The sequence below is a fragment of the Dendropsophus ebraccatus genome, chromosome 3 (assembly GCF_027789765.1).
Source record: "Dendropsophus ebraccatus isolate aDenEbr1 chromosome 3, aDenEbr1.pat, whole genome shotgun sequence".
NCBI classification, from domain to species: Eukaryota; Metazoa; Chordata; class Amphibia; order Anura; family Hylidae; genus Dendropsophus; species Dendropsophus ebraccatus.
The window spans coordinates 44,600,125-44,628,049 of record NC_091456.1 but is presented as its reverse complement, the minus strand read 5'-3'; the positions used below and the strand labels follow the sequence as shown (position 1 = coordinate 44,628,049).

The following is a 27,925-nucleotide window of genomic DNA, read 5'->3' as shown; positions in this document are numbered from 1 at the left end:
GCTGTGGGATAGCTGTCTCCTGGGGGCTGTTGTGAAGCAGCATACCCCCATCCCCCTGTCACTTTCTCCCTCACCATCCTCTCCTGAGTGCTCTCTGCCCCCTCCTGCTCTCCATCCACCTCCCACCCCCCCTCCGCTGATAAGAAATGCTTTCTCCACAACTCAGAATTTGCTGAGTGATCTTGTCTTCTTGTGAAATCCTGTTGTTTCTGTACCTTGCACCCTCCTCCCGGCTCTCAGCTTCTGCTCTTAAAGGGGTTGTTGTCCTTTAATCAGCCTCTTCAGTCTCAGCAGCAGCCGAGTGCAGCAGAAGGCTTCCAGGAGCTGTGAGTGTCACCCCCCCTTTCTTGTCATGGCTACACCTATCCCACTGCCTCCCTGTCTCCCCTACATTACCACCCATTCCGCATGTATACCTCCACCTGTCTGTCCTAACTAGACGTATCCACTGCCTCTGTGTTACTGTCACTTCAAAGTCACCTCATAGTCTGTGCCCCCCCCCCCCATTACACAGACACTCTCTAATGTACCCACAATCTCCCAACATCACTATGACCCCAGTGTTAGGACACACACACTTCATGTGCCCCTAATTTTACACATACACTTACAGATGTGCCCACAATCCCTCAACCTCCCCGACACCTCTATGTACGACACATACACTACATGAACCCCCTTATCTTACACATACACTTACTAATGTATCCTTAATCTCCCTGTCACCCCAACGTAAGAACACACACATGTACCCCCAATACACATACACTCACTAATGCAGCCACAATTCTCCAATATCCCCTATATTTCATGTGCCCCTCAACTTACACATACACATATAGATGTCCCCACAATCCTCCAAACCTGTCACCTCTATGTTACGACACGCACACTACATGTATCTCCTCAATTTACACAAAATGTGTGCACAATCCCACAATATCCCAGTCACCATACATTAGGACACACACTACATTTACCTACTCATCTTACACATATGCTCACTAATGTATTCACAATCGCCCAATATCCCAGTCACCTCTACATTAGGACACACACACTGCATGTACCCCTCATATTACTATGGTGTTTTCCCATAGGCTGTGCATAGGACATGAATAGGAACAGTGTGAAAAAAAAAATCATATTAAAAATTGACTCCTATTAGGCTACGTTGGCACTGCATTTTCACTTGCTGTCACGGATATTCATTGACATCCCATTAAGATGCCGAGGTATACTGTGGCAGAGGACAGCAGGTGTCATTCATTTCAATGGCCGAATGGAGTCACCTACTTCAGGCCATATATGAAATTTAACGGTAAAGGGTTTCTGTGTTATTGATTCTGTATTGGAAATTAATGAGACCCGCTGCTCTCCACCGCTGTATATGTCAGCATCCCATTCTCAGCGGGTTGCCAATGGATTCTTGAGACAGAAATTGAAAATTAAGTGTAAACCTAGCCTTGGACTAGTGAGACCTACAGTCTATGATGTGGGAGATATTCCCATATTAACTATTCAATGACACATGTACAGTAATGTGCATGTAACTTAGCGGAGGAGTATGTTGGCATTTTATATGCCAGCCATCAGAACCCTCCAGAAATTACAATGAGTATGTGGTAAAATACAACCGATACTGACGCTTCAATCAGTGTATGTGACTCATTAGAATTAGCAATAACTTATATAATCATTGATGGGAATTTTATGGTGCTCAGGAATGTGTCCAGGAGGAGTAGCTGGTGACTGGTAGAGAATGCAGGGGTCCCATAGAAATAGTGGGTCCAGTACTTAGCATTGATCAGTACCAGGGGCAGTGCCAGGGTCACAGCTCATTGCTGCACCTCTTTGTCCTGGGTAAAGTGTTGTTTACAACTCTGGGAATAGTTATCAGGACATTGCTCTCATATACTGTGCATTAATGACTAACTTCCTAGAATACCATTTGCTTATCATTGACTTATATGTGAAGCTGCTGGTTCAGGCATCTTTTATCAGACACTAAACACATTAGCTTTAAAGATGTGAAAGTTCTATCACTTTATGTGGATGTTATAAATGAATGGACGGCTGCCTTGGCACCGATGACCAACAGCATCACATATGAGGTGCATGGTAATGACAAGCTGGCCTTTTCACCCAATCTGTATTTTTTTCCCACTGCTCCTGTTCCTTTGTTTCACTTTAATTGTCATGGCTGTTGTGGCTTCCGTTCATTTTATAGTGGCTGTAGCAATTGTGTGTCTTTTACTATGTGAACACAGCTTCCGGTGATGCTCAAGGCCCTATTACACGAAGCGATTATCGTTTAACGATTGAAATTGAGCGATTATCTGTCCAAATAATAACACCCAACATTAATTCGACAAATGAAAAATCGTTCATTTCTGTCTTTAAACATGTTGGAAAAATTATGGTTGGTAGTTCGCTGATCATTTGCATATCTGTTTGTGTAATAAATTGTTTGCAGGTAAAACATGTCGTGTGGAACGATTAGCCACCGTATAACGACCTAAAAACAATCGTTCATAACAATAATCGGTAAATGTAATAACCTAAGAATCATTCGCTAATAAATTGCTAGTTTTCACTAGCGATCGATTGTTATAGCCAATCTGGTCCTTATACATGAAACGATTATCGGCCTTATTCCTTCAATAATCGTTTGTCGTAATAGCTAATATCGAAAGGCAATGATCAGCCGACATGCACAATGTTGGACGATCGTTGTCTTTTACCACGTTCTAAGGGTCCTATTAGACAAATCGATTCTTAATGACTAATGATAAATGATCGCAAACAAAAACGTTCAACGAAATCGTTCACTATATTACACAGAGCGATAGTTGTTAGGTGCGATCATTACTAGGATTGTTTACTCCATCTGATCCCAGCAAATGAAGGAACGATGTGGAATAATGGTGCGTTTACACAGACAGATTATCTTTCAAATAATTCTCACAATCGTCCTGTGTAATGGAAACCTAAATACCCGACGATAGCGACAGTCTGCTGGCTGTCGCTCCGAGTCCGTGGCTCTGCTCTATAGGCCACCTGGATGATCAAAAGATGGTCTGGACAGCCCTTACAGCAGCTCCCCGCATTCCACCTCTCGATGTCGGTGCGTGTAAAAGCACAGACAACGGACGGGAACGAGAAGTGCTTACCTGAGAAGTTGGCGCTCGCTTGCCCCTTATTATTGGCCCGGCTAACATGGCACTTAATGAAAATGCAAAAACAGATCAGGATTAGAGATGAGCAAACCTGGAGCATGCTTGAAACGATCCGAACCCGAACTTTCGGCATTTGATTAGCGGTGGCTGCTGAACTTGGATAAAGCCCTAAGGCTATGTGGAAATCATGGATATAGTCATTGGCTGAATCCATGTTTTCCAGACAACCTTAGAGCTTTATCCAAGTTCAGCAGCCACCGCTACTCAAATACCGAACGTTCGGGTTCGGATCGACTTGAACCCCAACCCGGTTCGCTCACCTCTAATCAGGATCATAAAAGTGAGACATAGGAATCTGACAGGGACTGGATGGGCATGTGCCCTGGGACATAGACACAACAAGCCTTTCTGGCAATCAATTTTGTTTCCTGCCTTGGCAGTGGGAGTAAAGTTAAGCTGTTTATATACATTAGATATATGTCAGCCAAAAGCAGCAATTTAAGGCCAGTCAACCATCTAATATGCATAATGGCGTCCGGACACCCCCCTACTAGATGGTTTAGGGCATGTTGGATTTCAACAGACTAGTCTTTGTGTTGTAGGTCTGGCAGCAGTGTCGTTCCTTAGTCAATGGTTCATGAATAATCTGTATTGGGGAGTTTAGGGGCGATAGCTGTCAGCTATTGCATGTGTACATCCTGCTTTAGGGCCGTATTACATGGAGTGATTATCATGCAAAAACCCGCCAAAATGATCGATCGCTAGCAATCATTGTTAGTTGTAGTAGGGTTAAGTGAGCACATGATGGACACAAAATCCTTAGATTGTCGCTTATCATGATCTTTCAGCATGTTGAAAAATAATTGTTGGTCTTTTGCTGATAATTCGCTAGTCAATTCGTGTAATAAGAAATATTTCGCCCGGGAAAAAAACAACTATTTTCTCTCGCCGCAAACAATTAGCGACTATATAACAATTACAAGAATGATTATTCATAACAGTTATTACTATATACCCTCGTTTGCTATTATATCGTTTTGATGGGTTTTTGCACGATAATCGCTCCATGTAATAAAGCCTTTACTCTTTCCCCTAGATGAAGAAAAGATATAAACTCTTCAGGGTATAATCAGCTTACCTGTTATTTGTTATACGGGACCTGGAAACTTTCCACCGGTGCACATAACAGAACTGCTGGTAATCCGACACAGGACAATAGAGTCTTTGGAGTCTTTGCAACTTAGGGGGAATTCATACATCCGCAAATTTGCAGACCTTATGGACTACATTGCTGCGGCGATTCAAAGAGTTTCCCCGCTGCTGGCATGATATTGATACATCATGCCGGGTGGGGAACAAATCCATTACATTCCTTACCTGTCAGTAAGGTTTTGCAAATTTGTGGACGCGTGAATGACAACTTATTCCTGTACATCTTCAATATTAAAAGCATGAGGCATCACAGTGCATTCTAAAAACATATAGAAACCTTCTTTTTTATAAGACACTGTGATGCATCACCGAGTGCTGGAGACCCTTTTACCGTTCTGGATGAAGGAAAGCTTAGTAACACTTCAGTGTCCAATGTCAGGAATCTCAGAGCAAAGGGCTCCAAACCAGGCCATGGGTCTGCTGGAGTTTCTCCATGTACCATGATATAAACCCTAGATCATATATCACCTGTAGATCATGTTTGGGTTGTAGATCTGATAACTGCTGCTTATAGAAGAACTACAATAATGTGGACATACGGTAAAGATATCGGACCATATAAATAAGGTTGGGATCAGGAACTGTTCAGAGTGCTATAGATAAAAGAATGATGGATTAGAGACTATCTCTTATGCTTTTGCTATGAGATTGTACAGGCTCTCCTAGGTCATTAGATAAGGGCCTATGGGTCTCTGGTTATTGCAGATAACACTTCTAAACTACTACTATAAAAGAATCTGTGTAACTAAATACTGCCATTGTTCCATTGTTAATATTTTATGTAGGGATGGGTTCTATTTTGGGGTGCTTAATTTTTAGACCTCAGTCTTCTGCTTTTCAAGTTCTTGACATTGCTTTTAATTAAAAAAAAGTTAACATTTTAGCTTGAAAACTTGGCAGTTAGTAGTCAATACCAATGTGAATTAAACAGCTCCTGACTGCTATCTCCAATCACTGTGTGTGTTCAGCACTGAAGAGGTGAAAATCCTCGCTGTAACATTTTTTGATGTGTATAGCTATTTCATTCACCCTCTGACCTCTGCTATTCTCCTAGCTGGACATGCTGTTGTGCTGCTGACTCTTTCAGTCCATCATGGGTACCTCCACTAAATACACACCAGCTTCAACCGAGGAGCCAACTCCCAATGGAAAAAATGAAACCCCGACAGACTCCAGCTCCCAGGAATCCATGAAACTCAAGAAGGAAATCTCATTGCTCAATGGGGTTTGTCTGATTGTGGGCAATATGATTGGCTCTGGCATCTTTGTGTCACCAAAGGGGGTCTTGATGTATAGTGCTTCATATGGTCTTTCTCTTGTGATCTGGGCAGTTGGAGGAGTCTTTTCCATTTTCGGAGCCTTATGTTATGCAGAATTAGGCACGACCATTACCAAGTCAGGAGCGAGCTATGCCTACATCCTGGAGGCGTTTGGTGGCTTTATAGCCTTTATTAGGCTGTGGACTTCTCTATTAATCATTGAGCCTACTAGCCAAGCTGTTATTGCCATAACCTTCTCCAACTACATGGTGCAGCCCATCTTCCCATCATGTGAGTCTCCGTACTTTGCCAACAGGCTCATAGCAGCAGCGTGCATAGGTAAGAATACAACTATGTAAGTTAAGAAGTCTCTGGTTTCATCTTTTTATGAAATTGCATTAATTTTGAGTCTGTATGCTTACCTTTCAATTCCATTTTAAAGCGACTCTGTACCCACAATCTGCCCCCCCCCCCCCAAACCGCTTGTACCTTCGGATAGCTGCTTTTAATCCAAGATCTGTCCTGGGGTCCGTTCGGCAGGTGATGCAGTTATTTTCCTAAAAAACTACTTTTAAACTGGCAGCCCCGTGCCCAACGGGCGGGGCTTAGATTGTGTATGCATTAGGCTGGCACAACCTCTCTGTCCCTCCTCCCCGCCCTCCTCATCATTAGGAATGTTCCAGGCAGATTTTCTCCGATTCATTACCTGTGTCAGCACGGCACATGAGCTGGATCGTTAAGGCACCTGTGCAATGTTCAGCATGGAGAAAATGTTCCAGTGGCATTCCTAATGATGAAGAGGGTGGGGAGGAGGGATGGAGGGGTGGTGCAAAGTTAGGGCACAGATACTCTCATTGGGCACGGGCTGCAAGTTTAAAAGTTGTTTTGAGGGAGTGAGATTGTGGGTACAGAGTCGCTTTAAGGCTAATATAGGAGTAAATTCTACATACAAACGTGCGAGTTTGTAAACTGATTGCATTGCTGATCTTACTCTGATCCTGAGTCCCAGCTTGCTATATTCAGAGCTGTATTTATTACTGTTGAGCGGACCTGTCAAACTGTTCCTATTCAGCAACATTTAGTTTGACAGGACCGGTCAACACTAGTATTTATAGCTTCTACCCGCTTTGGCTGATCAAGTATCTTTTTATATATTCTGGAACAATTCTGTTGCTTGTTATTGAAAACAACCAACAAGCCTATAAACAGTCAGTGATGTAAAGACTGCACTTACCAGAATACAGCACTGAACTAGCAGGGAATGCTAGGTAGTTTCAGATGTGGAGTAGCTGAAAATTTAAATACAGCCTCAGGCTATGTTCCAACAAAGTATTTTTGCTCAGTATTTTGCAGCCAAAACCAGGAGTGGATTGAAAACATAGAAAGGGTGGGTTCACACACAATGGATCCGCAGCGGATTTCACGCTGCGAACTCACAGCAAAATCCACTGGGGATCCTTAAGGGTGCATTCACACGTACAGGATCCGCATCAGATCTGCAGCAGATTCGCAGCAGATTTGATGGTGCAGATTTGATGCTGTGTTCTGTTATTTAGATGAAATCTGCTGCGGATCCGGTACGTGTGAACGTACCCTGTCATTTGTAATAAGATTCCATACTCGCAGCAAGATTGTCATCCCGCTGCACATATGTAAAAGTCAGCCCCCTTAACCCCTGCGGCCCAGTACATACATTACCGGGTTTGCACACCGGCTTCCTTTGGGGGCTCCCAGTGTCTCCCGCCACTCAGCCAATCATTGGGATGGATTCTCTTTGAAAATTACAGTTAAAGGGATTATCCAGAGCAACAAAAACATCACCACTTTCTTTTAGAGACAACACGACTCTTGTCTCCAGTTTAGGTGCGGTTTGCAATTAAAGGGTAACTCCGGGTAGAGGTTAAAAAAAAATGAAACTTCTGCAGAAGCATAAAGCATTACGTACCTGCCTATCCCAGTTTTGAAACTACCAAAAATACATTTGTTTAGGGGGGGGGGGTTGTTCTGTATTGTGTTTCTGTCCTTCCTGGTTGAGCAGTTCCCAGAATGCACTGCTTTCCCTCAGCTGATCATCACAGTCCCCCACCCATCACAATCAGTAAAATCAGTGCAGCAGCTGCTTCTGGCCATTCGGAGATGGTGAATCACTCAGGGGATTGGGGGATCCAGCCAAGCCTCCTGTGACATCACGCTCTGCCCCCTGTCTGCATCATCAGCCTGTGCTCAGCAAACACACACTATGTGAGACAGAGGCATTGAATATTTAACTCCTAACTCAATTTCAGCTCCTGGTTTTAGTTGAAAAATACTGAGCAAAAATACTGTGTGTGAACATAGCCTTAGGATTAGGTCAAGACAATAATGAATATTTTTCTCTACGTGAACTGTAGAATATGTTGGACATGCCCTTAAAAGAATGTTTGGTCATCCTAGGGTGCCTATACACAGAGAGATTTATCTGACAGATTTTTGAAGCCAAAGCCATGAATGGCCTATAAACAGAGTATATGTCATAAAGGAAAGACTGAGAGTTCTCCTATTTTCAAATCAATTCCTGACTTTGGCTTCAAAAATCTGTCAGATAAATCTCTCTGTGTAAGGGCACCCTAAGAGCTGATACACACATCTGTATTATCTCTCCTGTGTACAGAGCTGTAATAGGATGCAGGGGATTGCATGGAATCTGTGTATCTCTGATTATATACAGTTGCATCCGGAAGGAGTTCACACGGATGCTGTATGGATACTATCAGCCCTAAAAGACTGTACTTTACTATTTTACTAGTCCTTGTGAAGGATTGCTTATGCTGCCATACAAGATCTCTTCTGTTAACTTCCATCCAGCTTGTTTTTTGTTTTTTTTTAGGGGAAAGAGATGAGTGATCACTATAGTAATAAGATATTGCATTCAGCTATACAGCCGGTGAATACTAAAACCTCTTCAGATTTAGTGTCCCTTTGAGCTCTTATTTTATCATCTGTTCTAGTCATGTGCTGGAGCCATATGGAAGTGAAACTCTCTAGTAAGGAAATGGGAAGGAACTTTCTGCTGGTCTCATATGTGATTCTGCATATTCGCTCTGTAGTCCTTCCCTCATTCTAATTTTCCCATCTGCTGGCCTTCCCCTTATTTTTGTCTTTTGAAATGCGATGTGTCTGACAGGATGTGGGTGGAAAGTGGTACACAAGGAAGTGCAGCCATGGCTCTTCTGCTGACAGCAGCAGGACGGTCTCGTGACCATTGTACAATACATTTTGACTGATGTCAGAAAATCTGCCAATTCTCTGTCTACAAAGAGAGAAGTTCAGGCAGCAGAGAGCATGACTAATGCCTGAAAATGAAGAAATCCTGGACACTTCTGATGAGACTGCACTCTGGATGAGTTAGCTGCTTTTTATGTGTTGGTGCAGTCTGCCCTTTTAACCATGTGACCCTTGAGGCAAAGGACTCCTGTATTTTGCTGTATGGTTATTTACCCCCCACCCCCACCCCACCCAACGGAGGGGGGGTCAAAAAATCATTACTGGCAGGGGGTAGGGGAAAATTAAAATAAATAAGTCAGTCAGCTGTCCCAGTCCTGCTCTTGAACCCTGCCGCCTGTCTTCTGAGCTCCCCTACGGCTACATCACGACCTGGCTGACGGATTGCCTGCTCAGCAAGTTATTGACACCGCTGCTGTCACTAATTGGCTGAGCAGGATAAATCCCACCCATCCGTGGCGCTGAACCCGGGTTGTGACGTACCCGGAACCCAGGAGAAAATGACAGCCAGGGGGGTCTGGGAGCTCTGAGATGCAACGCAGGCTTGGGGAGCGGTATGCATATTGGCTTTTTCAATTTCCTCCAGTCCCTGCCCATAGTGATCCCCTCCCCCCCAGTTGGACTTCCCCTTTAACTTATCCCCATCATAGGGGGTCCAACCACTGGGCCTCCTGGTAATCTCCAGAACAGGTTCCCAACTCCTGCTACTCCATTAATTGTCTATGGAGCCCCTAGCGATAGCCAAGTACAATGCTCCGGCTACCTTTGGCAGCTCCCATGCAGAATAAATGGAGCTGCACATTAAAAAGAAAAGAGTCAGGGCCCCATTCTGGAGAGCTTACATTTGGATCATATGGAATACCCCTTTAAAAACTCTTTACATGGACAAATAAATGTTTGCTTCCAATAATCTACCCTTGTAAAAGGCCCGGAAAAACTTGAAAATATTAATTAATTCACTGATCAGATTGTTAATGCAGGCCTAAAAATCATTGATAGTTGACCGCACATCACTCCGACAATGATGAAAATGAAATAATGCACTGATAGTTTATATGGCCCTGTCTGCACAAAGATTAAGCTATATAAAGGCTACTTAAAGGAGAAGTCCGGCAATTTTTTAAAAAAATATTGTATTGCCCCCCAAAAGGTATACAAATCACCAATATACACTTATTACAGAAAATGCTTATAAAGTGCTTTTTTCCCTGCATTTACTACTGCATCAAGGCTTCACTTCCTAGATAAAATGGTGATGTCACGACCCGACTCCCAGAGCTGTGCGGCTGTGGCTGCTGGAGAGGATGATGGCAGAGGGATGCTCAGTGTCCCTCCAGTGCCCTGTGTCCCTCAGTGTCCCCCTGCCATCATCCTCTCCAGCAGCCACAGCCCGCACAGCTCTGGGAGTCGGGTCGTGACATCACCATTTTATCCAGGAAGTGAAGCCTTGATGCAGTAGTAAGTGCAGGGAAAAAGCACTTTCTGTGCATTTTCAGTAATAAGTGTATATTGGGGATTTGTATAACTTTTGGGGAGCAATACAATACTTTAATAAAAATTTTCGCCGGACTTCTCCTTTAAAGAAGGGCCAATCTGTTAGTCCAGCGCTAGTTTACAGGCCAGGCTACAATGCGTCTCTCTCTATGATGAAGTTGTATGGGAGTATCCTGCATAGATATTAATGTCTTTAATGTCAGCAGATAGCTCTCAGCATTGATACAGGAAAACGTATAAGATCTATGAAATGATATATTCAAAACTGAGAATGGAATTTTTAAACAATGTTCATTATAAGGCTATGTTCACACTACGTATATTTGAGGCTGTATGTTTGAGGCTGTATAGCAACCAAAACAAGGAGTGGATTGAAAACACAGAAAGGCTCTGTTCACATAATGTTGTAATTGAATGGATGGCCGCCATTTAATGGCAAATATGTGCTGTTATTTTAAAACAACGGCTGTTGTATTGAAATAATGGAAGTTATATGGCGGCCATCCACTCAATTACAACATTATGTGAACAGATCATTTCTGTGTTTTCAATCCACTCCTGGTTTTGGTTGCTATGAGGACCTGACATGAGGACCAAATACAGCCTCAAATATACATAGTGTGAACCCAGCTTAAAGTTGTTTTTCTGGTATTTGTTGCAGACTAAAAAGTTGTGCAATACTACCTTAAAACACATCCAACCGGCTCAGGCATATGCACAGATAGCACCCTGTTCTCTTCCTGAATCTCCCATAACCACCTATGCTAAGCTTTGCTGAGGTGTGTATGTTTATTTCAATGGAGAAAGTGGAAAAAATGTTTCCATACCCCTCTCTGTCACTCTTGTATGGGGTCCAGCATGCAAGTCTGTTGGCACTCTTATGTGTATGGCTAGCTTAAAGACTATCTGTCAATAATACAAGTGTGTCTGACTGTTCACATCCTGACTGATCAGTAGAACAAGCAGGGACACCACCGCGCTCCTCTTCCCGATCTGTGTTTAAGAGACCTGGATGGCCCCTATAGACTTACACACAGATTCCGTACAGGTCATGTGACACAGAGCTGGGCGTCAATGCACCAAGTGTGTACTTCTTCCTCCTGTACGGTTGTGATCTGAACCAATGAAACATTTTAATATATTTCTGTGTCGTATCAAATGTTTTTTTTTGTTTTTTTAATGACTGGTAATCTTTAAGTAGGCCAGCTGAGCCCAGTCTGCATGTCTATAGGGGTGTCAGGACAAAAAACTGGTGTCCGAGCCAGGTTTTAGACAACAGCTATCTAAGTGTCTATGTCATAAAAAAATGTTTTAGACACAATACAGAAACATATCAAAAGTTTTCATCAGTCAAGGTCTGAGCATTCAGGCCCTGGCAATATCTTAAACAAACTGGTAGAAGCTCTCAGTTCTGCACTTCACTCCCTGGCGCATTGCCTTTTACGTGTCACTGCATGAGGCAAGCTACGCAGGGTTATAATAAAACTTACATTGTACATCGAGACAGAGGCCGCAGTGAGCCAGAGAGTGAAGCACATAACTACATGCTTTTCCTGGCTGGTTTTAGAGGTTATGTCATCAGAACACTCATAGGCTAGGTTCACACTGTGAAAAAAAGGAGGAAAGCTGGCCACTTAAGAAATTTTAAATAATGTCTGTTAATATGGAATTATGATTATCTGAATTGAAGACAATGGAATGACAGCCGCCCTATACACATAGGGGGAGATTTATCAAAGGGTGTAAAATATAGACTGGTGTAAACTGCCCACAGCAACCAATCACAGCTCAACTTTAAGTAAAATGAAAGCTGAGCTGTGATTGGTTGCTGCGGGGAGTTTACACCAATCTATATTTTACACCCTTTGATAAATCTGGGCCATAGTATACATAGGGGGACATGTATGAAAAGGCGTAAATCCCTTTCTTTAGGCGCAGATGGGGCAGATCGGTGTAAAAATATTCGCAAATGGTATTTTTGTGAATATTTTTTTCGCATCTGCCCCATCTGGGCTCCATTCGCCAGTGGGGTGGTGTGGCTGCACGCAGAGGGGGCGCGGCCTCTGTGTGAGCCGCATTTATAATTTTTTTGGTGGAAAAATGATACTGAAAACTACACCAGGTTTCTTAAAAATTTTCGCAAGAACGGGCCCTGTGCGATCAGGATTTATGTAGAGGCAGTGCGCCTCTACATAAATCCCCTGAGCTCTGGAGCTGCGGGGACATTTGTAAGCCCGGCGTACTTCATAATTGTCCCCCATAGTGTACTGAATAATGGACACCTATTGATGCGGCGCCTTTTTAACATCCGTTATTCTATGTAGTTCGCGACAGATTTCTTTTTTTGGACGCCCTTCCACTTTCTTTTTATCAAGATTCAATGAGCTTTTAATAATAGCCCAAACCAAAGAGTGTTGAAAGCGGCCATCATTCTGCCTAAACTTTAAGTAACGGTCCTTGAAAACCGTTGTGTGAACATAGCCATACAGTGATGCAGCTTTATTTACAAAGATATTTAGTATACTTTAATGATGTTATAACAATTGTCATTTGTATACTTTGACATCCATGAACTATATGTTTATTTTTATTTTTTTTTACTTCTATGTCTAGCGCTCCTCACCTTTGTTAACTGTGCCTATGTGAAATGGGGCACACGGGTCCAGGATCTCTTCACCTATGCCAAAGTACTGGCTCTCATTGCCGTCATCATTGCTGGAATTGTGAAAATCTGTCAGGGTAAGCAACTGGGGACAGCGAGTAGGGGTTACAGCAGCAGGAAGACCCACCGGCTGGTATATATTGTTTTCACAGTCAGCACAATGGCTTATTGGAATGTTATCTACATACACACACACATACAGGAAGGAAAGTCAGTATCTCACTGTGAGTGCTATCATCTTCCAACTTAACAGGTACTTTTAGGCAATTTACCCATTTAGTCACAGTCAGACTTGACTCACACAGTCTGAAGGTCACAAGATTATACAGAAACAACATGTCCCTGAGGCTAGATGAGCTTCACATTACATCAATGACACAGTCAGTGAATCCTATTTTAGTTATATCACATTGGGTCATAGGTTACAGTAACAGTCAGCAGTTGTATAGGTCATATATATTATATTATTCGCACAATGTCTTTGGCTTTATCTATAACAGGGGTCTAATACAGAGAGGTCATCTTTTCACTTATTGCTGCTCTTTTCTAAATATATCAAATCTTATATGTGTGGCTTATTGTAGCCTTGTAGCCCGCTGCTACCGTCAAAGTCTATGTACACTTGAGATACCACGAACGTACACACATTATTGACACAGACACTGACTGACTGACATCGACTGACTGACTTGGACACTAACTGACACTGACTGACTGACTGATTGACTCAGACACTGACTAACTGATGCTGACACACTCAGACACTCACTCAGACACTGACACACAGTGCTTACAGCTAAGTCTTCTCCTTCTTCCTCCCTGTCAGGCTGCCCTCCGCATGACCTTCAGGTCATGTGCTCTGGTCCTTCACCCTTTTCTCTCTCTGTGCAGGTCCTGCTCTGTCTCCTGTGTATTTTGATGGTTAGAACACTCACCCTACACTACATTAGAGCACCGGGCTCCTCTGCCTTTCTGGGCCAATAGAGGTGCTGTGGTAAGCCCTGTGCTGACGCCCACCCTGGCTCAGAAAGTGGGAGCTGAAGTGTTCATACATGAGGCCCTAAATAGTTAGGTATACAGTGGTGCCTTGGATTACGAGCATCGATCATTGAAATGCTGACAATTGGTTCCACACCCAAAAAATTATGATTTTTTATTTTAAATAACATGTAAAACAAACATTCAAAGGTTTAATATATCATATTATAAGTTACTGTAGAGTATAGCAATCAGCATGTGGTGTATAATGTATAGTGAGTGCATAAGAATGAAAAAAGCAGCAGTTTGTGAATACAGGTTGGGACTGCAGATCCCCATGATGCAGTAGTGTAGTACAACAGGATAGCATAGAGAAGTAGGGCCACTGTCAGAGGTCTGTGTGGTCACATGATAGCCATTGGGAAGGGGTGTGTGTCCAGCATGGACTAATCAAGAAGTGAGAATCACAGAGCTGTGCAGGAGGACAGTGACAGCAACTTTTCTATACAGCAGTGTGTAAGTGCAGGCACATTATAGCAGGAATGGAGAGGATGGGAAACACAAGGGCTGACAGAGACTGCAGGGAGCATGAAGGAATGAGCAGGGCAGATGTGGGCACATACATGCAGCACTCTCTGTCCAGGGAGAAAGGGGTAACAGCTATGCAGAGATTACCTCCACAGTCCTGTCCTCTGATGTAAGCCCCAGCCTGAAGTGGATCTGCTATGATTTGGAAGGTGAGGGAGACTTCCTAGGTCAGCGTACAGTGCTGTAGACCCTGCAATGCAGGCCATGCCCCTACTCGACTTTCCCTCCCAATCTGTACAGGGAGCTCTTAAACCAAGATGATGGGCTTAAACCAAGTTAAAAATTTGAAAAACTGTGAGCTATTCTTGCAAAAGGCTCTTAATTCAAGTTACTATTAAACCAAGGTACCACTATATCTGATTATTGGGTACCACTGGAAGGCGACTGTATTATGTGTATTTATGGAGATTATTAGAGTTAACCTGTTAACCAACAGTCTTTTCCTACTCACTTGCACAGAAATCTATATATTTGTATGTACCACCACATTTTAACAAACTCTGATGTGATATGATGACTTAAAAGACAGCATTAGGTGAGGTGAGCGTAGATCTGCTGATGCCGGGACGTTTTATGGGAAATATAAGGAAGGCCGCAGTTTGTGAGCCAAAGCAGAAGTGGATCCAGGAGGAAGAAGTATAATTATACAGGGTGTTTCAAAAGTAGGTGGACAGTATGTGTAATAGGGTTATGAATTATAACCCTATTACAAATACTGTCCACCTACTATTGGACCACCCTGTATTTCCCATTCTTTTTGAATCCACTCTTAAGTTGACCATACACCCTCAAACTCTCTCATTCTCTCCCCATACAGGATAGTTTAGCACAGCCAATGTCCTTTATGTCCTTTATGGGGAGCGGAGAGTTAAGTCACAGCCAAACAGCTCTGGCGGTGACTTATCTTTTTGAGAACTAACGGGAATGGCAGTGATTTTCCTTCATGCCCAACCCCTATCTCCACCGACATCATATGTTGGTGAATGGTTGAGAGAACCCCACACACCTTATACCGACAAAAGTATGAGGTGTATTCGGACCTGTAGTTTTGGCTCCAAAACTGCTGTATTTAAAACCTTCGAAAGTCGTGTAGTCCTAGCCTACTATATTTATTTTTTAATTACAAATAATGGGCTTTCCCACAGTAAGGGGACTATTACACGGAACGATAATTGGCCGAATCGGCCCTATTCGGCTGATTATCGTTCTGTGTAATAAACACAACGATCAGCCGATGATTGTTGTCATCGGCTTATCGTTGATATAGGTACTGACCTATAATTGTCGGCTGACGATTTGCAAAATAAATACATTACCTATCCCAGGTCCAGGGCTCCTCTTGCGGTCCTCTTCTCCCCGGGTCCCGCGTGCTGCAGCTTCAGAGCGGCCTGTCTTAGCTGACTTAGGCCACTCAGCCACTCACAGGCCGGGACCACCGTAGCCAGTGATTGGCTGAGCGGCCTGTCAATTAAGACAGGCCGCTCTGAAGCTGCAGCACGCGGGACCCGGGGAGAAGAGGACCGCAAGAGGAGCCCTGGACCCAGGATAGGTAATGTATGCCAGTTTAGCAAAGGGCTGCAAGTACATCAGTAACGATGTCCTTGCAGCTCTTGTTAAACGATTATCGGGCCATATAATAGGCCCAGTAAACGAGTGCTTGTGTAATAGTACCCTAACCTGTATCAACTATCCACAAGAGAGGTGATAAATGTAGGATTGCTGGCAACGCCACTGACTAGTAGAATTCTGGAGTTTGGATGGGGAGGTGGCCATGCATGTGCAATGCAGCTCATTTAAAAGCTATGGGATGGATTTAGATAGCTGAGTACATCGCTCAATCACCTATCAGGATAGGCAATAAATGTGTTGTGTTGCCCTGGTACTGGATGATGAATATATACATTATAGGAGTAGATTCTTACAAGTTGTGGAATTCAGTAAGAGTTAGTTTAGGTTGTCTATGATACCTGTAAATGATAGGATAGATATGGAGGGGTGCAGTCTATGAGGTGCTGGATGAAGGATTGGGAGTGCAGTTCATATATTTACCCAATGAAGTGTTGTCTAGTTTGTTGCCTCTCCTCTTCTTTTCTTCCGTCTTCCATCATTATTGACCATCTGGTAAAGTATAATGGGAACAGATGACAGCGGAGAGGGGGATGTTAGAAGCAGGACCAGCTGATCAGTTTTACCTACATTTACATGATAAAACAATGGCACAGCTGTGCTATTGTCCTATAATGAAAAGCCCTTTTCTTTTCTTACTCTGCTGTCATCCATCTGTGCTACACACTACAGCAGAGGTGAGTGCTAAATGTGGGTCTAAGGCTGGCTACATATAGTCAGATGGTAGTACTGGCTATAGGCTATAGACTCTATCTGTACATATATCATTTATACCTATCTATATAACCATACAGATGTCATTGCTTACTGCAGTATGATATTAAGACAGAGGGGGCATATTGAAGATAAAACATCTTATATAAGTTTATGTTTAAGGCTGGGTTCATATGTTTTTGCACAAAATGGACGGAAAAATGGATGCATTTCTGTGCATCAGTTTGGATTTGTTTTTCCACTGACTTCCATTATTAAAAAAAAAATCAAAAAATCAAAACGCATACTTATTTTTAATGTACACAAAAACGCATGTTTTTTAGTTTTGATCCCTTTTTTTTTTTATTATTGAAGTCAATTGAAAAACGGATCAAAACAGAAGCACACAAATTCATCCGTATTTTGCTACCTGTTCATTGATTTAAAGTCTGGCAAAATTCATGATTACATAGCCTGCAGGGAATGAGGGGGAACATAATAAACAACCTATACTTGCTAGACCCTGTGCCCTTGCAACGCATCATGGAGCTTCTGGACCCTGCTGGATATGATTTTCTCTCCATTTCTTACTATGCCACGGCCACGGAAAGGGTGGGAGATAGCCCGCTCAGCCAGTCAGTGACTGCGGTGGTGTACCACCCTGTCTAAGCATGGCACTCACTAGCTCGGTCATGACTTAGCGGGGGGGGATCCGAGACATATAGATTGTTTATTATGTTCTGCCCACACCCTGCCTGTTCAAAAAAATAAAAATTTTAATGTGCCCTTTTGAAATTTGCCCTGTCTCAACATTTTGCTATTTTTACAACAGGATTAGGTGTCTTACTTTACTGTAATGCTCCTCCTTACACAGATGTAAGTTTATTAACTATTATTAATGTTAAAAAAAGGACAAAATCTTAATAGACCCATTGGTTTCGTGCCGAGTCTTTTATTGCCATAGGAATGTAGCATTATCTTATCACTAGGCCGCTCAGTGTCACATAATATAACATATACATAGATTGCTATACGCATGGTGCTTTTTCTTCACCAAAGATAACGTTTTAAGGGCAGTTCACACGGAGCAAAAGCGGCAGAATTCTCCACCTACCTCAGTCTCCCACATGTCAATTCTTTGACGAAAGCGGAGGCGTGCGAGCCCTCCCATAGACACACTGTGGGAGACCTAGGCAGGCGGAATCCTGCTGCTTTTGCACTATGTGAACAACACGTTTTTCTGAACAGACAAACAACCAGAATATTTATTGTAACAGAAATCAATACCATGCAGGGATACAGGAAACTTTGACCTTGCTATTAACCTTGCTCTTTGTTTCTATTAGGCAAGACAGAGAATTTTGAAGATGCTTTCGCTGGTTCCTCCTACGATGTAGGAAACATTGCCCTCGCCTTGTATTCTGCACTCTTTTCCTACTCAGGATGGGATACTCTTAACTTTGTTACAGAAGAAATAAAGAACCCAGAAAAGTAAGTATTAGAACAAGAAGGGAGAGGCAAAAATGAAGGACCCAGATATAGGAGTGAGAAAAATGAGCAAATCATAACATAGAGGTTTTGAAGGTTAAAGGGGTACTCCGGGCAGGGGTCTGAGCTGCGGCTTGAGACGTGACGTTTCAAGGCAGCTAAGCCATTCTGTGGTCGGAGCGGAGTCCTGCCTCAGCCGCTGAACCGGGACCGGTATTGGGACCCCGCTGGGCTTCGGGATCTCTGGAGCTGACTCTTCACGACGCGGCTGATGGACTGGGCGCTCAGTCCAGGTGGTGTGTGGTATTACAACTTGGCTCCATTTACCACATGCAAATTGAAGACAGAAGAGGTGCTGTTTCTAGAGGAAAGCAGTCTGTCCTAATCCTGGATAAGCCCTTTAAGTTATAATGTAGGAAGATACACCTATCCTTCAATAACTAGAGATGAGCGAACCTGGAGCATGCTCGAGTCCATCCGAACCCGAACTTTCGGCATTTGATTAGCAGGGGCTGCTGAACTTGGATAAAGCTCTAAGGCTATGTGGAAACATGGATATAGTCATTGGCTGTATCCATGTTTTCCAGACAACCTTAGAGCTTTATCCAAGTTCAGCAGCCCCCGCTAATCAAATGCCGAACGTTCGGGTTCGGATGGACTCGAACCCGAACCCGGTTCGCTCATCTCTAATCATAACATATACACATTTAGGCTATGTTCCCACACAATATTTTGATCAGTATTTTGGTCAGTATTTTTCAACCTAAACTAGGAGTTGATTGAAAACACAGAAAGCCTATGTTCACACACTATTGAGTGGATGGCCGCCATTTTGTGGCTGTTACATATGCAGTGTGTGCACTTTCATCCATTTTCTCACAGATTTTTATGGAGTGTATTATTATTATATTGAAAATACGGCCGTATTTAACCTCAAAATTACAACCATATTTTACCTTCATTTTACGGTGTGTAAACCTAGCCTAATTGTAAATAGGATACAGAACAACGGACAGAGATTGGAAGCTATCTATTAATTAAAAGAATATTTTCGATATATATATCATGACGGCTAAGACCTCTCCTATCATTTTGTGTTCTCTACAGGAACCTGCCCCTCGCCATTGGGATCTCCATGCCAATTGTGACTGTCATTTATATCCTCACTAATGTAGCATATTACACTGTTTTGGACATGCGCTCTATACTGGGAAGTGATGCTGTAGCCGTGGTAAATACAAAGTACTCACATTGTATGATTTTATGTCAATGTTCGCATCTTGTTAAAGTCTACCTGTCATGACGGCCAGCTTCCAGATCAGTAGCGAGATCCTCTGTTAATACCAAAGTTTGGGTTTTGGATCCAATGGGGGTTGCGCGCATTATGGTCTCATGGCATCTCCTTACTCATGGAGACCCAAACTTCTAGATTAACAGAGGATCTCACCACTGATCTGGAAACGGCCCATCATGACAAGCTCACTAAGAAGGAATTTAAAGGGGTAGTTAACAAAAAAAAAAAAAATCTTTAAAATTAACTGGTGCCAAAAAGTGCCAGAGATTTGTAATTTACTATTAAAAAATCTCTAGTGTTCCAGTAATTATCAGCTGCTGTGTGTCCTGCAGGAAGTGGCATTCTTTTTAGTCTTAGGGCCCATTTACACTACGGATTCAAATCCCTCCTGCTATGTCTTTGAATGGGAGGGCTCGCGTGCCTTCCAGAGAAAACCTCTCCAGCTTTGTACAGTTCCTTTCACAGACAGAGGTGGCAGCAGAGAGCACTGTGATAACTTGGAGAGAATACACCACTTCCTGCAGGACAAACAGCAGATGATAAATACTGGAAGGAAATTACAAATCTGTATAACTTTGTGACATCAGTTCATTTGAAAAAAAAAATGAGAATGAGAAGGGAATAAAAGGGAATATCTGCTTAATACAGAGACATAGGTCCTCTTAAACTGATCCTGGATTTCTCTTTTCTCAGACCTTTGCTGACCAGGTTTTCGGCATATTTAACTGGACAATCCCCCTGGCTGTAGCACTATCATGCTTTGGAGGCCTTAATGCTTCAATTCTAGCTGCATCAAGGTAAAACAAACTATTCATTCCAACTATATGCAAATGTAAAAAATAGGATGCTTATGTAAGGCTTTTTCCAGATCATAGGGGAAGTCCACTCCTTTCCCCAATACTAAGTCATGCAGTGGATCCTTTAATTGATAAATAGGAAACTCTGCTGACAGGTATAGCGTCATCCAATATAGTTGTGGTGTTGGAGCCTAAGGGTAGGTTCACACTACGGAACCCAAGCGGAGAATATCCGACAGATTCCGTAGCTCGTACCTGTTCATGGCCGCGCGCCTCTCCGCCCGCGCCATAAACACCATTCTATGCACGGGCGGATACCGCATTCTGCCCAAAGAATTGACATGTCAATTCTTTCGGTGGATAGCGGAATCGGGCCGCCCATAGAATGGTGTCTATGGAGCCAGCGGAAAGGCGCGCGGCCGTGAACAGGTATGAGCTACGGAATCTGTCGGAAATTCTCCGCTCGGGTTCCGTAGTGTGAACCTACTCTTACTAGAGTTAAGCAAACTTCAAGCACGCACAGGTTTGTCCGACCCCAAATGCGATCCATTTGGCTTAATCCATGTTTGCCATTTATCCTATCATATACATATACATATGTACGGCTAAAAGGATCCATACGATTGGAGCCTTGAACTTGAAGGAATTTTTTTTTTTTTTGTTTGGAAAAAGCTTTTATTTTTTTTAAATCAGTTATTAAGTTGGGTAAAATATATGCAATAATAATAAAGATATTACAAAATGAGTGAACAGGAAAAGTTTTAGTCCTGTAAGGTTTACATGCTCTGCTAAAATCCATTGTACTTTTCAGGAAATTCATGTACATAGTTGTTCATGTACCTGTTGTTCTCAATTTCAGGCTCTTCTTTGTCGGCTCTCGAGAGGGACATCTTCCTAATGCTCTCAGTATGATCCATGTGGAAAGATTCACCCCAATCCCAGCGCTGCTGTTCAATGTAAGTGTGCCTTGGGGCAGAGGATACCCATGAGTCTTAGTTTTAATACTAAATTTACATGTGTTAAAATGTGTAGCAATGCTCTACATTTATTAGGTGTGGACTAGCAATGGGTATACATGTAAAATGCTGATTGATGATTGTTACTTAAAGGGGTACTCTGGCGGAAAATTTTTTTTATTCAAATCAACTGGTACCAGAAAGTTATATAGATTTATAATTTACTTCTATTTTAAAATCTTGAGTTTTCCCATACTTATCAGCTGCTGTATGCCCTACAGGAAGTGATGTTCTCTTTCCAGTCTGACACAGTGCTCTCTGCTGACTCTGTCCATGTCAGAAACTGTTCAGAGCAGCAGAGGTTTTCTATAGAGATTTGCTCCTGCTCTGGACAGTTCCTGTCTGAGACAGAGATGCCAGCAGAGAGCACTGTGTCAGACTGGAAAGAATCTCCCAGAATACCCATATGTGCGGCTTATACCCGGCTGAGTATAATGTCATCAGTTTCATTCACTAAATCTGTTTAGAAATGGCTTAGGCAAGGTTCTATTAAAAGGAGAAGTTGTGATGTACATGAAAGTGTTAAATGCAGAAGTGATACAAACTGGTTAGTGGGCAAAGTTTATCTTCTGCTATGGATTTCATGTTAATGATTTTTTGGGGTATTAGATTTAAAAAAAAAAAGGAAAAAAAAAGGAGTTGACATTAAAGGGGTAGTGCGGCGGTAAAAAATTATTCACAGAATAACACACATTACAAAGTTATACAACTTTGTAATGTATGTTATGTCTGGGAATGGCCCCCTTCCCCGTGTCCCACCACCCCCACCCGTGTACCCGGAAGTGTAGTGCATTATACATACCTGATCCGTGCCGAAACGCGTCCGCCATCTTGTGCCAAATGTCATCTTCGGCCGGCCGGCCCGAACACCTCCGATCTTCCCGAGTGCCGGCCGCGTCATCAGCTGCTCAGCCGCGATTGGCTGAGCATAACTGTGCTCGGCCAATCGCGGCTCAGTGGCTGATGGCACAAGATGTTTGGCACAAGATGGCGGACACGTGTCGGCACGGATCAGGTATGTATAATGCACTAGACTTCCGGGTACATGGGTGGGGGTGGTGGGACACGGGGAAGGGGGCCATTCACAGACATAACATACATTACAAAGTTGTATAACTTTGTAATGTGTGTTATTCTGTGAATAATTTTTTACCGCCGCACTACCCCTTTAATGCTTGTATAGAAGTGTAGATATAAATATATCCATACTCCTCCCCTACATCCACATCTTTTTAACTGTACTATGGAACTATGATAACTGTAAACTGGCCATAAATCTGTGTATACCTGGGCGTAAATACATAGAAGAAATCTTATAAGATTGAGGCTATGGTCACACAACGTTATTTTGCAGCTGTATTTCTGAACGCTGACCGACACAGTGTTGAGTTAGTGTAGGGACTCATGTGAACCAGGGGACCTGCACTTGGTACATGGGGCAATATGGTTTGATCAAATTATATACCAACATCCTGTCGTTGGTTTTTAAATGTAGCCGAGAGGCATTAGTGTCAGCCATAGGTGTGAGGTGCAGCGGCTCCTTTCTCTCTTTTTGTCCGCATATTCTGAAGATAGATAGGGGGCATTTATCAAGAGGAGCACATCATACACTGCTCTAATCTGATATCCCCTCCAACTTCTACTCTACTGGATTCATCAGGAGGCGCACTCTGTACCCACAATCTATCCACCCCAAACCACTTGTACCTTCGGATAGCTGCTTTTAATCCAAGATCTGCCCTGTGGTCCGTTTGGCAGGTGATGCAGTTATTGTCCTAAAAATCAACTTGTAAACTTGCAGCCCTGAGTCAAACGTTCGTGGCTTGGAGTATCTGTGCCCTAACTTTTCACTACCCCCTCCGTCCCTTCTCCCCACCCTCTTCATCATTAGGAATGCCCCTAGAACATGTTCTCCTGTCTGAACATTGCACAGGTGCCTAAATGATCCAGCCCATGTGCCGTGCTGACACAGGTGAGGAATAGGAGACAATCTGCCTGGAGCATTCCTAATGATGAAGAGTGCGGGGAGGAGGGACAGAGAGGGTGTGCCAGCCTAATACATACACAATCTAGGCCACGACCGTTGGGCACGGGGCTGCCAGTTTAAAAGTTATTTAGGACAATAACTGCATCACCTGCCGAATGGACCCCAGGACAGATCTTGGATTAAAAGCAGCTATCTGAAGGTACAAGCGGTTTGGGGGGGGCAGATTGTGGGTACAGAGTTGCTTTAATATAACCAGTTTATCTGAGGCTGCTGGATGTCAGCTTTAGAAAGCTATGTCACTTGAAGTAGGTTATAACTACAATTTACACCTGTGTGCAGGCATAAATTGTAAGAACTTGTAAGGCCACCTCTCCTTTTACTTATTGCCGTGCCCCCTTCTCGCTCACTTGGGAAATTGAGTGCAGAACCCAGGCCTTTGTGCAAGCATTTGTGAATTTTTTAAGGTCTCACTAGGCACAGACCTTAAAAGATAAATCCGGCGCATTCTTCTCCTATTTTTTTTTTTTTTTTAAACAGAAAATTAAAGGGTTAAAGGGTGTCTAATTTTTCCAAAAATATCTTGTAACCCTAGGTAGCTCTAACAGCTATATAACATTGTATGTAGACATTTCTTCTTTCCATGGGGAAATGACTAAATTTGCCAATACATAGACTATGTACAATGTGCTGCATGTTATTTAGTGTCTGCTGGCATATCAGTGATGCTTAAATAGAAGACATCTGCATAAACTCTTGTCCATTTACAGGGTGCCATGGCTCTGGTCTACCTCTGCGTAGAAGATATCTTCCAGCTCATTAACTATTACAGCTTCAGTTATTGGTTATTTGTGGGTCTGTCTATTGCTGGTCAACTTTATCTGCGCTGGAAGGAGCCAGACAGACCCCGACCTCTCAAGGTTAGTGTTGCCTTACAAGTGACTGAATATAGTATCTGCTTTAGTGTTTTTCTTTCCCGTCCTCTGACCTCTGTTCATTTACATTGTCTTCTTTGGTCACATGATCTTTTTATTTGTTATCTTTGTAGGTTCTCATGCCAACCTTTGTCTTAGTCTATTAACCCCTTAAAGGTGATTTTTTTATTTTCAAAACAGCTGGGGCGGTAATGGCTGAACATAAAAACATGCACTTACCTCCACGGCTCCAGCAACGGGGTCCTCTGTCCTCTGCTCCGGTTCCCGGTTGCTTCTACAGTAGGAGTGGGGACCTTGGACGTGATGCGTGATACGTGATGTCGAGATGGACCTCTCCAGTCCAAGGTCCCCACTCAGACCTAGAAATGGCCGAGAAGCAGGAGGACAGACCGCCGAGAGAAAACAGCAGACCCAAGCACTGGAGCCGGGGCGGTAAGTGCATGTTGGTATGTTCAGTCCATTCCGGAAAAATAAAAGTCTGTGGCCGGACTTCTCCTTTGAGCATGCAGCCAGTTTAGGCATTAAAAGAGAACTCCGGCAGAATCAGCTGGTGTCATAAAGTTATATAGATTTGTTATTTACTTCTACTTAAAAATCTGATGTCTTCCAGTACTTATCAGCTGCAGTATGTCCCACAGGAAGTGTTTTCTTTCCAGTCTTACACAGTGTTCTCTGCTGACATCTCTGTCTGTCACAGGAACTGTCCAAAGCAGGAGAGATTTTCTTTAAGAATTTGCTACTGCTCTGCACAGTTCCTGATACAAACAGAGGTGGCAGCAGAGAGCACCATGTCAGACTGGAAAAAAACACCACTTCCTGCAGGACATACAGCAGCTGATAAGTACTGGAAGGATTACGCTTTTTAAATGAAAGTAATTTACAAATCAAATAGCAGTCTGAAGGTCATGAACACATCTGTCTATGGAGAACATTAGTACATTTACATAGCACAAAAATCAAGCACAAATCTGCATGAAATATGTTTTATGTAAATATACTTATTTTATCCATTGTTGCAGATGCCACTGACCTTTCTTTTCTTGTCTGTTACAGCTCAGCCTAGTGTTTCCGATAGTATTTTGTCTCTGCACTGTGTTCCTGGTGGCCGTGCCACTGTACAGTGACTTGATCAACTCTCTGATTGGAATAGCTATAGCGCTCTCCGGTGTTCCTGTCTATTTCTTCCTTGTACGTATTCCTGAGGATAAGAAACCAGGGTGGCTACGTCGGGTAGCAGGTATGAATTTCAGTTTTTATCACTTTTATTGGGAGCCAGTTGGCAGCTTTAATGTTTACAGTTGTATAGAAGTTTAAAGAAGGTTGTGCCACCAACAAAACTTATGGCCAATCCGCTTGACTGCTGGGCCCCTATTGATCTTGAGGACAGACGTCTCTTCTCTCGCGTTGGAATGAAGTAGCGATCACGCATGCATCATTTTCAGTCTATGAGACTGCCAAGGACACCCGTTCTCTGAGCATTCCCTTACTATGAACTGTCCTGGACTTTAAGGACTGAAGACTCTTCAGCCCCTTCCCTCTGCATAAGTTATGGCTCTACTATCCTACATATTGCTAAAGTGTTCACGCAAGAGCAGAGGAAAGGCGTTGGGGAGCCATCGGTGCAGGGAGTCTAAGACAATTCATAGTAAGGGTACAAACACACATGGCGTATCCGCAGCAGATTTCTCGCTCCGAATTCGCAGCGAGACCCACTGCACATCCCTACCCTGTACACATATGGGCAGACAAACTTGCAGCAGGATGGACATCCCGTTGCGAGTTTGTCAGCAGCCCGCCCTGTTAACCCCCCCGGCCGCCGGAGCATATACGTCACCTGCTCTGGGGGTTCCCGGCAGGTCCGCTCAGCCAATCAGTGCACTGCACCGCCGCAGCGCATTGATTGGCTGAGCGGGACGTGAAGATGCCGGGAGCCACGAAGCAGGCCGCAGCGGGGACCAGGTGAAGTATACGCTCCGACGGCCGGGGGGGTTAACGGGGTGGGCTGCTGACAAACTCGCAACGGGATGTCCATCCGGTTGCAAGTTTGTCTGCCCATATGTGTACAGGGCAGGGATCTGCAGAGAGTCTCGCTGCGGATATGCCATGTGTGTTTGTACCCTAAGGGAACAACCAGAAGGCACTTAGGGCTGTACTACATAGAGCATTGGGCGAAAAGTCTGATAATGCCCTGTGTAGTAAAGCCAGTGATCAGCTGAAGAATGAGAAATGCTTATTGATTGGTTGATTTGACCCATCATAAAATCATCGACCTTCGGCTGAACATCTCCTAGTGTACAGCAAGTGGCTGCACAAACAATCCTTCATGCAGCTCTCCTCTCCCAATGCATAGGTCATGTAACAGTTCTGCAAATGTGTGCCAATCTACGATATAACCACTCGGTTCCAGTGGAGGGCGGGGACATCTAATAGAGCGCTTAGCATAGCTAAGATGGATTTTATCCTTCACCTCTCTAGATCCATCAGCAGTTTAGAGGGGGGTAAAGGAGAAGTATCAGCAGGTCTTAGCTTCCTCCTAGGCGCCGATCCTGCGCTGTTGGCCTAATCTTTGGCTGGGAGCACTGTTAGGAACACTGCCCTGCCCCCACAGCATCACATGGCCCTCCTGCTCCATTGATAATCGATGGAGAGGGCCGTCCGGGTGACACTTCGTTCTCGGCTTCCCAAAGACTAAAGGGGGTTATCAGCAGGTTAGATTCGTCTAACCTGCCTATAGTTCCCCTTTAAAACTGCTGAGAGAGAAAACAGAGAATAGAGAAAACATTAATAGTTCAAGAAATATAACCCAAATATTGTTAATTCCTGCTGATACAAGTAGAGATGATTTTAACATTTGTATTTCTTTTCCTGTAGCGTTTATTACTCGATATACCCAAATCTTATGCTTTTCTGTTATCACCGAGTTGGATTTAGAAGAAGAAAAATTACCAGTAAAATCTGACTGAGAGACATGTGATCACATCTAGAAGCTGCTGGATCTCCGGAAAGCTCATCTGACACATAATTTATTTCGTACACTGGATGGACATCTTTTTGTCATTGAAGTCTTCAATGCCAGGTGGCTGCAGGGCAGTGCTCTGACATGAAGTTAGCTGAACAAGTTCTCTCTGGCAGGGGAAGTGTTAATTTTTTTTTTTTCTTTGTCCCATCATAAAAAAAATATATATATATTTCCCCTGGAATGGGGTGGTTATTGTTAAGTTCCAGGACGGGGCTGCAATCCAGAACTGCAGGGCTGGCCCAAGAAAGTAGACGTTTGTATTAACAGCAGCTTTATATGGACCAACTATAAGACTCCCAAAGATTGGGCAATGTGCCTTACAAGACAGAGGAATTCTCTGAACCTTTTGCACTGACTGGAAAGATATGAAAATTGTCTATTTGCACAATATTGGTGGGAATGTACTGGACTGGAATAAAAATATAAGAACAAATCTAAAA

At 43.3% G+C, this 27,925-nt stretch overlaps 1 protein-coding gene across 1 annotated transcript; it reads left to right on the top strand.

Moving 5' to 3' along the window:
• The first annotated feature begins 219 nt into the window (after positions 1-219).
• Positions 220-27,925, top strand: SLC7A7 (solute carrier family 7 member 7). The gene is made up of 10 exons (XM_069961597.1): positions 220-326; positions 5,446-5,989; positions 13,019-13,144; positions 18,299-18,443; positions 19,548-19,671; positions 20,428-20,531; positions 21,391-21,487; positions 24,302-24,451; positions 25,520-25,703; positions 27,338-27,925. The coding sequence occupies exons 2-10, from the start codon at positions 5,485-5,487 to the stop codon at positions 27,427-27,429; spliced, it is 1,527 nt and encodes a 508-aa protein (XP_069817698.1). The 5' UTR covers positions 220-326; positions 5,446-5,484; the 3' UTR covers positions 27,430-27,925.

Coding starts and splice junctions, on each gene's coding strand:
- SLC7A7 (XM_069961597.1), top strand. CDS start 5,485: ATGGGTACCTCCACTAAATACACACCAGCTTCAACCGAGGAGCCAACT. Junction 19,672..20,427: donor GAAGTGATGCTGTAGCCGTG/GTAAATACAAAG, acceptor CTCTTTTCTCAG/ACCTTTGCTGACCAGGTTTT. Junction 24,452..25,519: donor ACAGACCCCGACCTCTCAAG/GTTAGTGTTGCC, acceptor TGTCTGTTACAG/CTCAGCCTAGTGTTTCCGAT.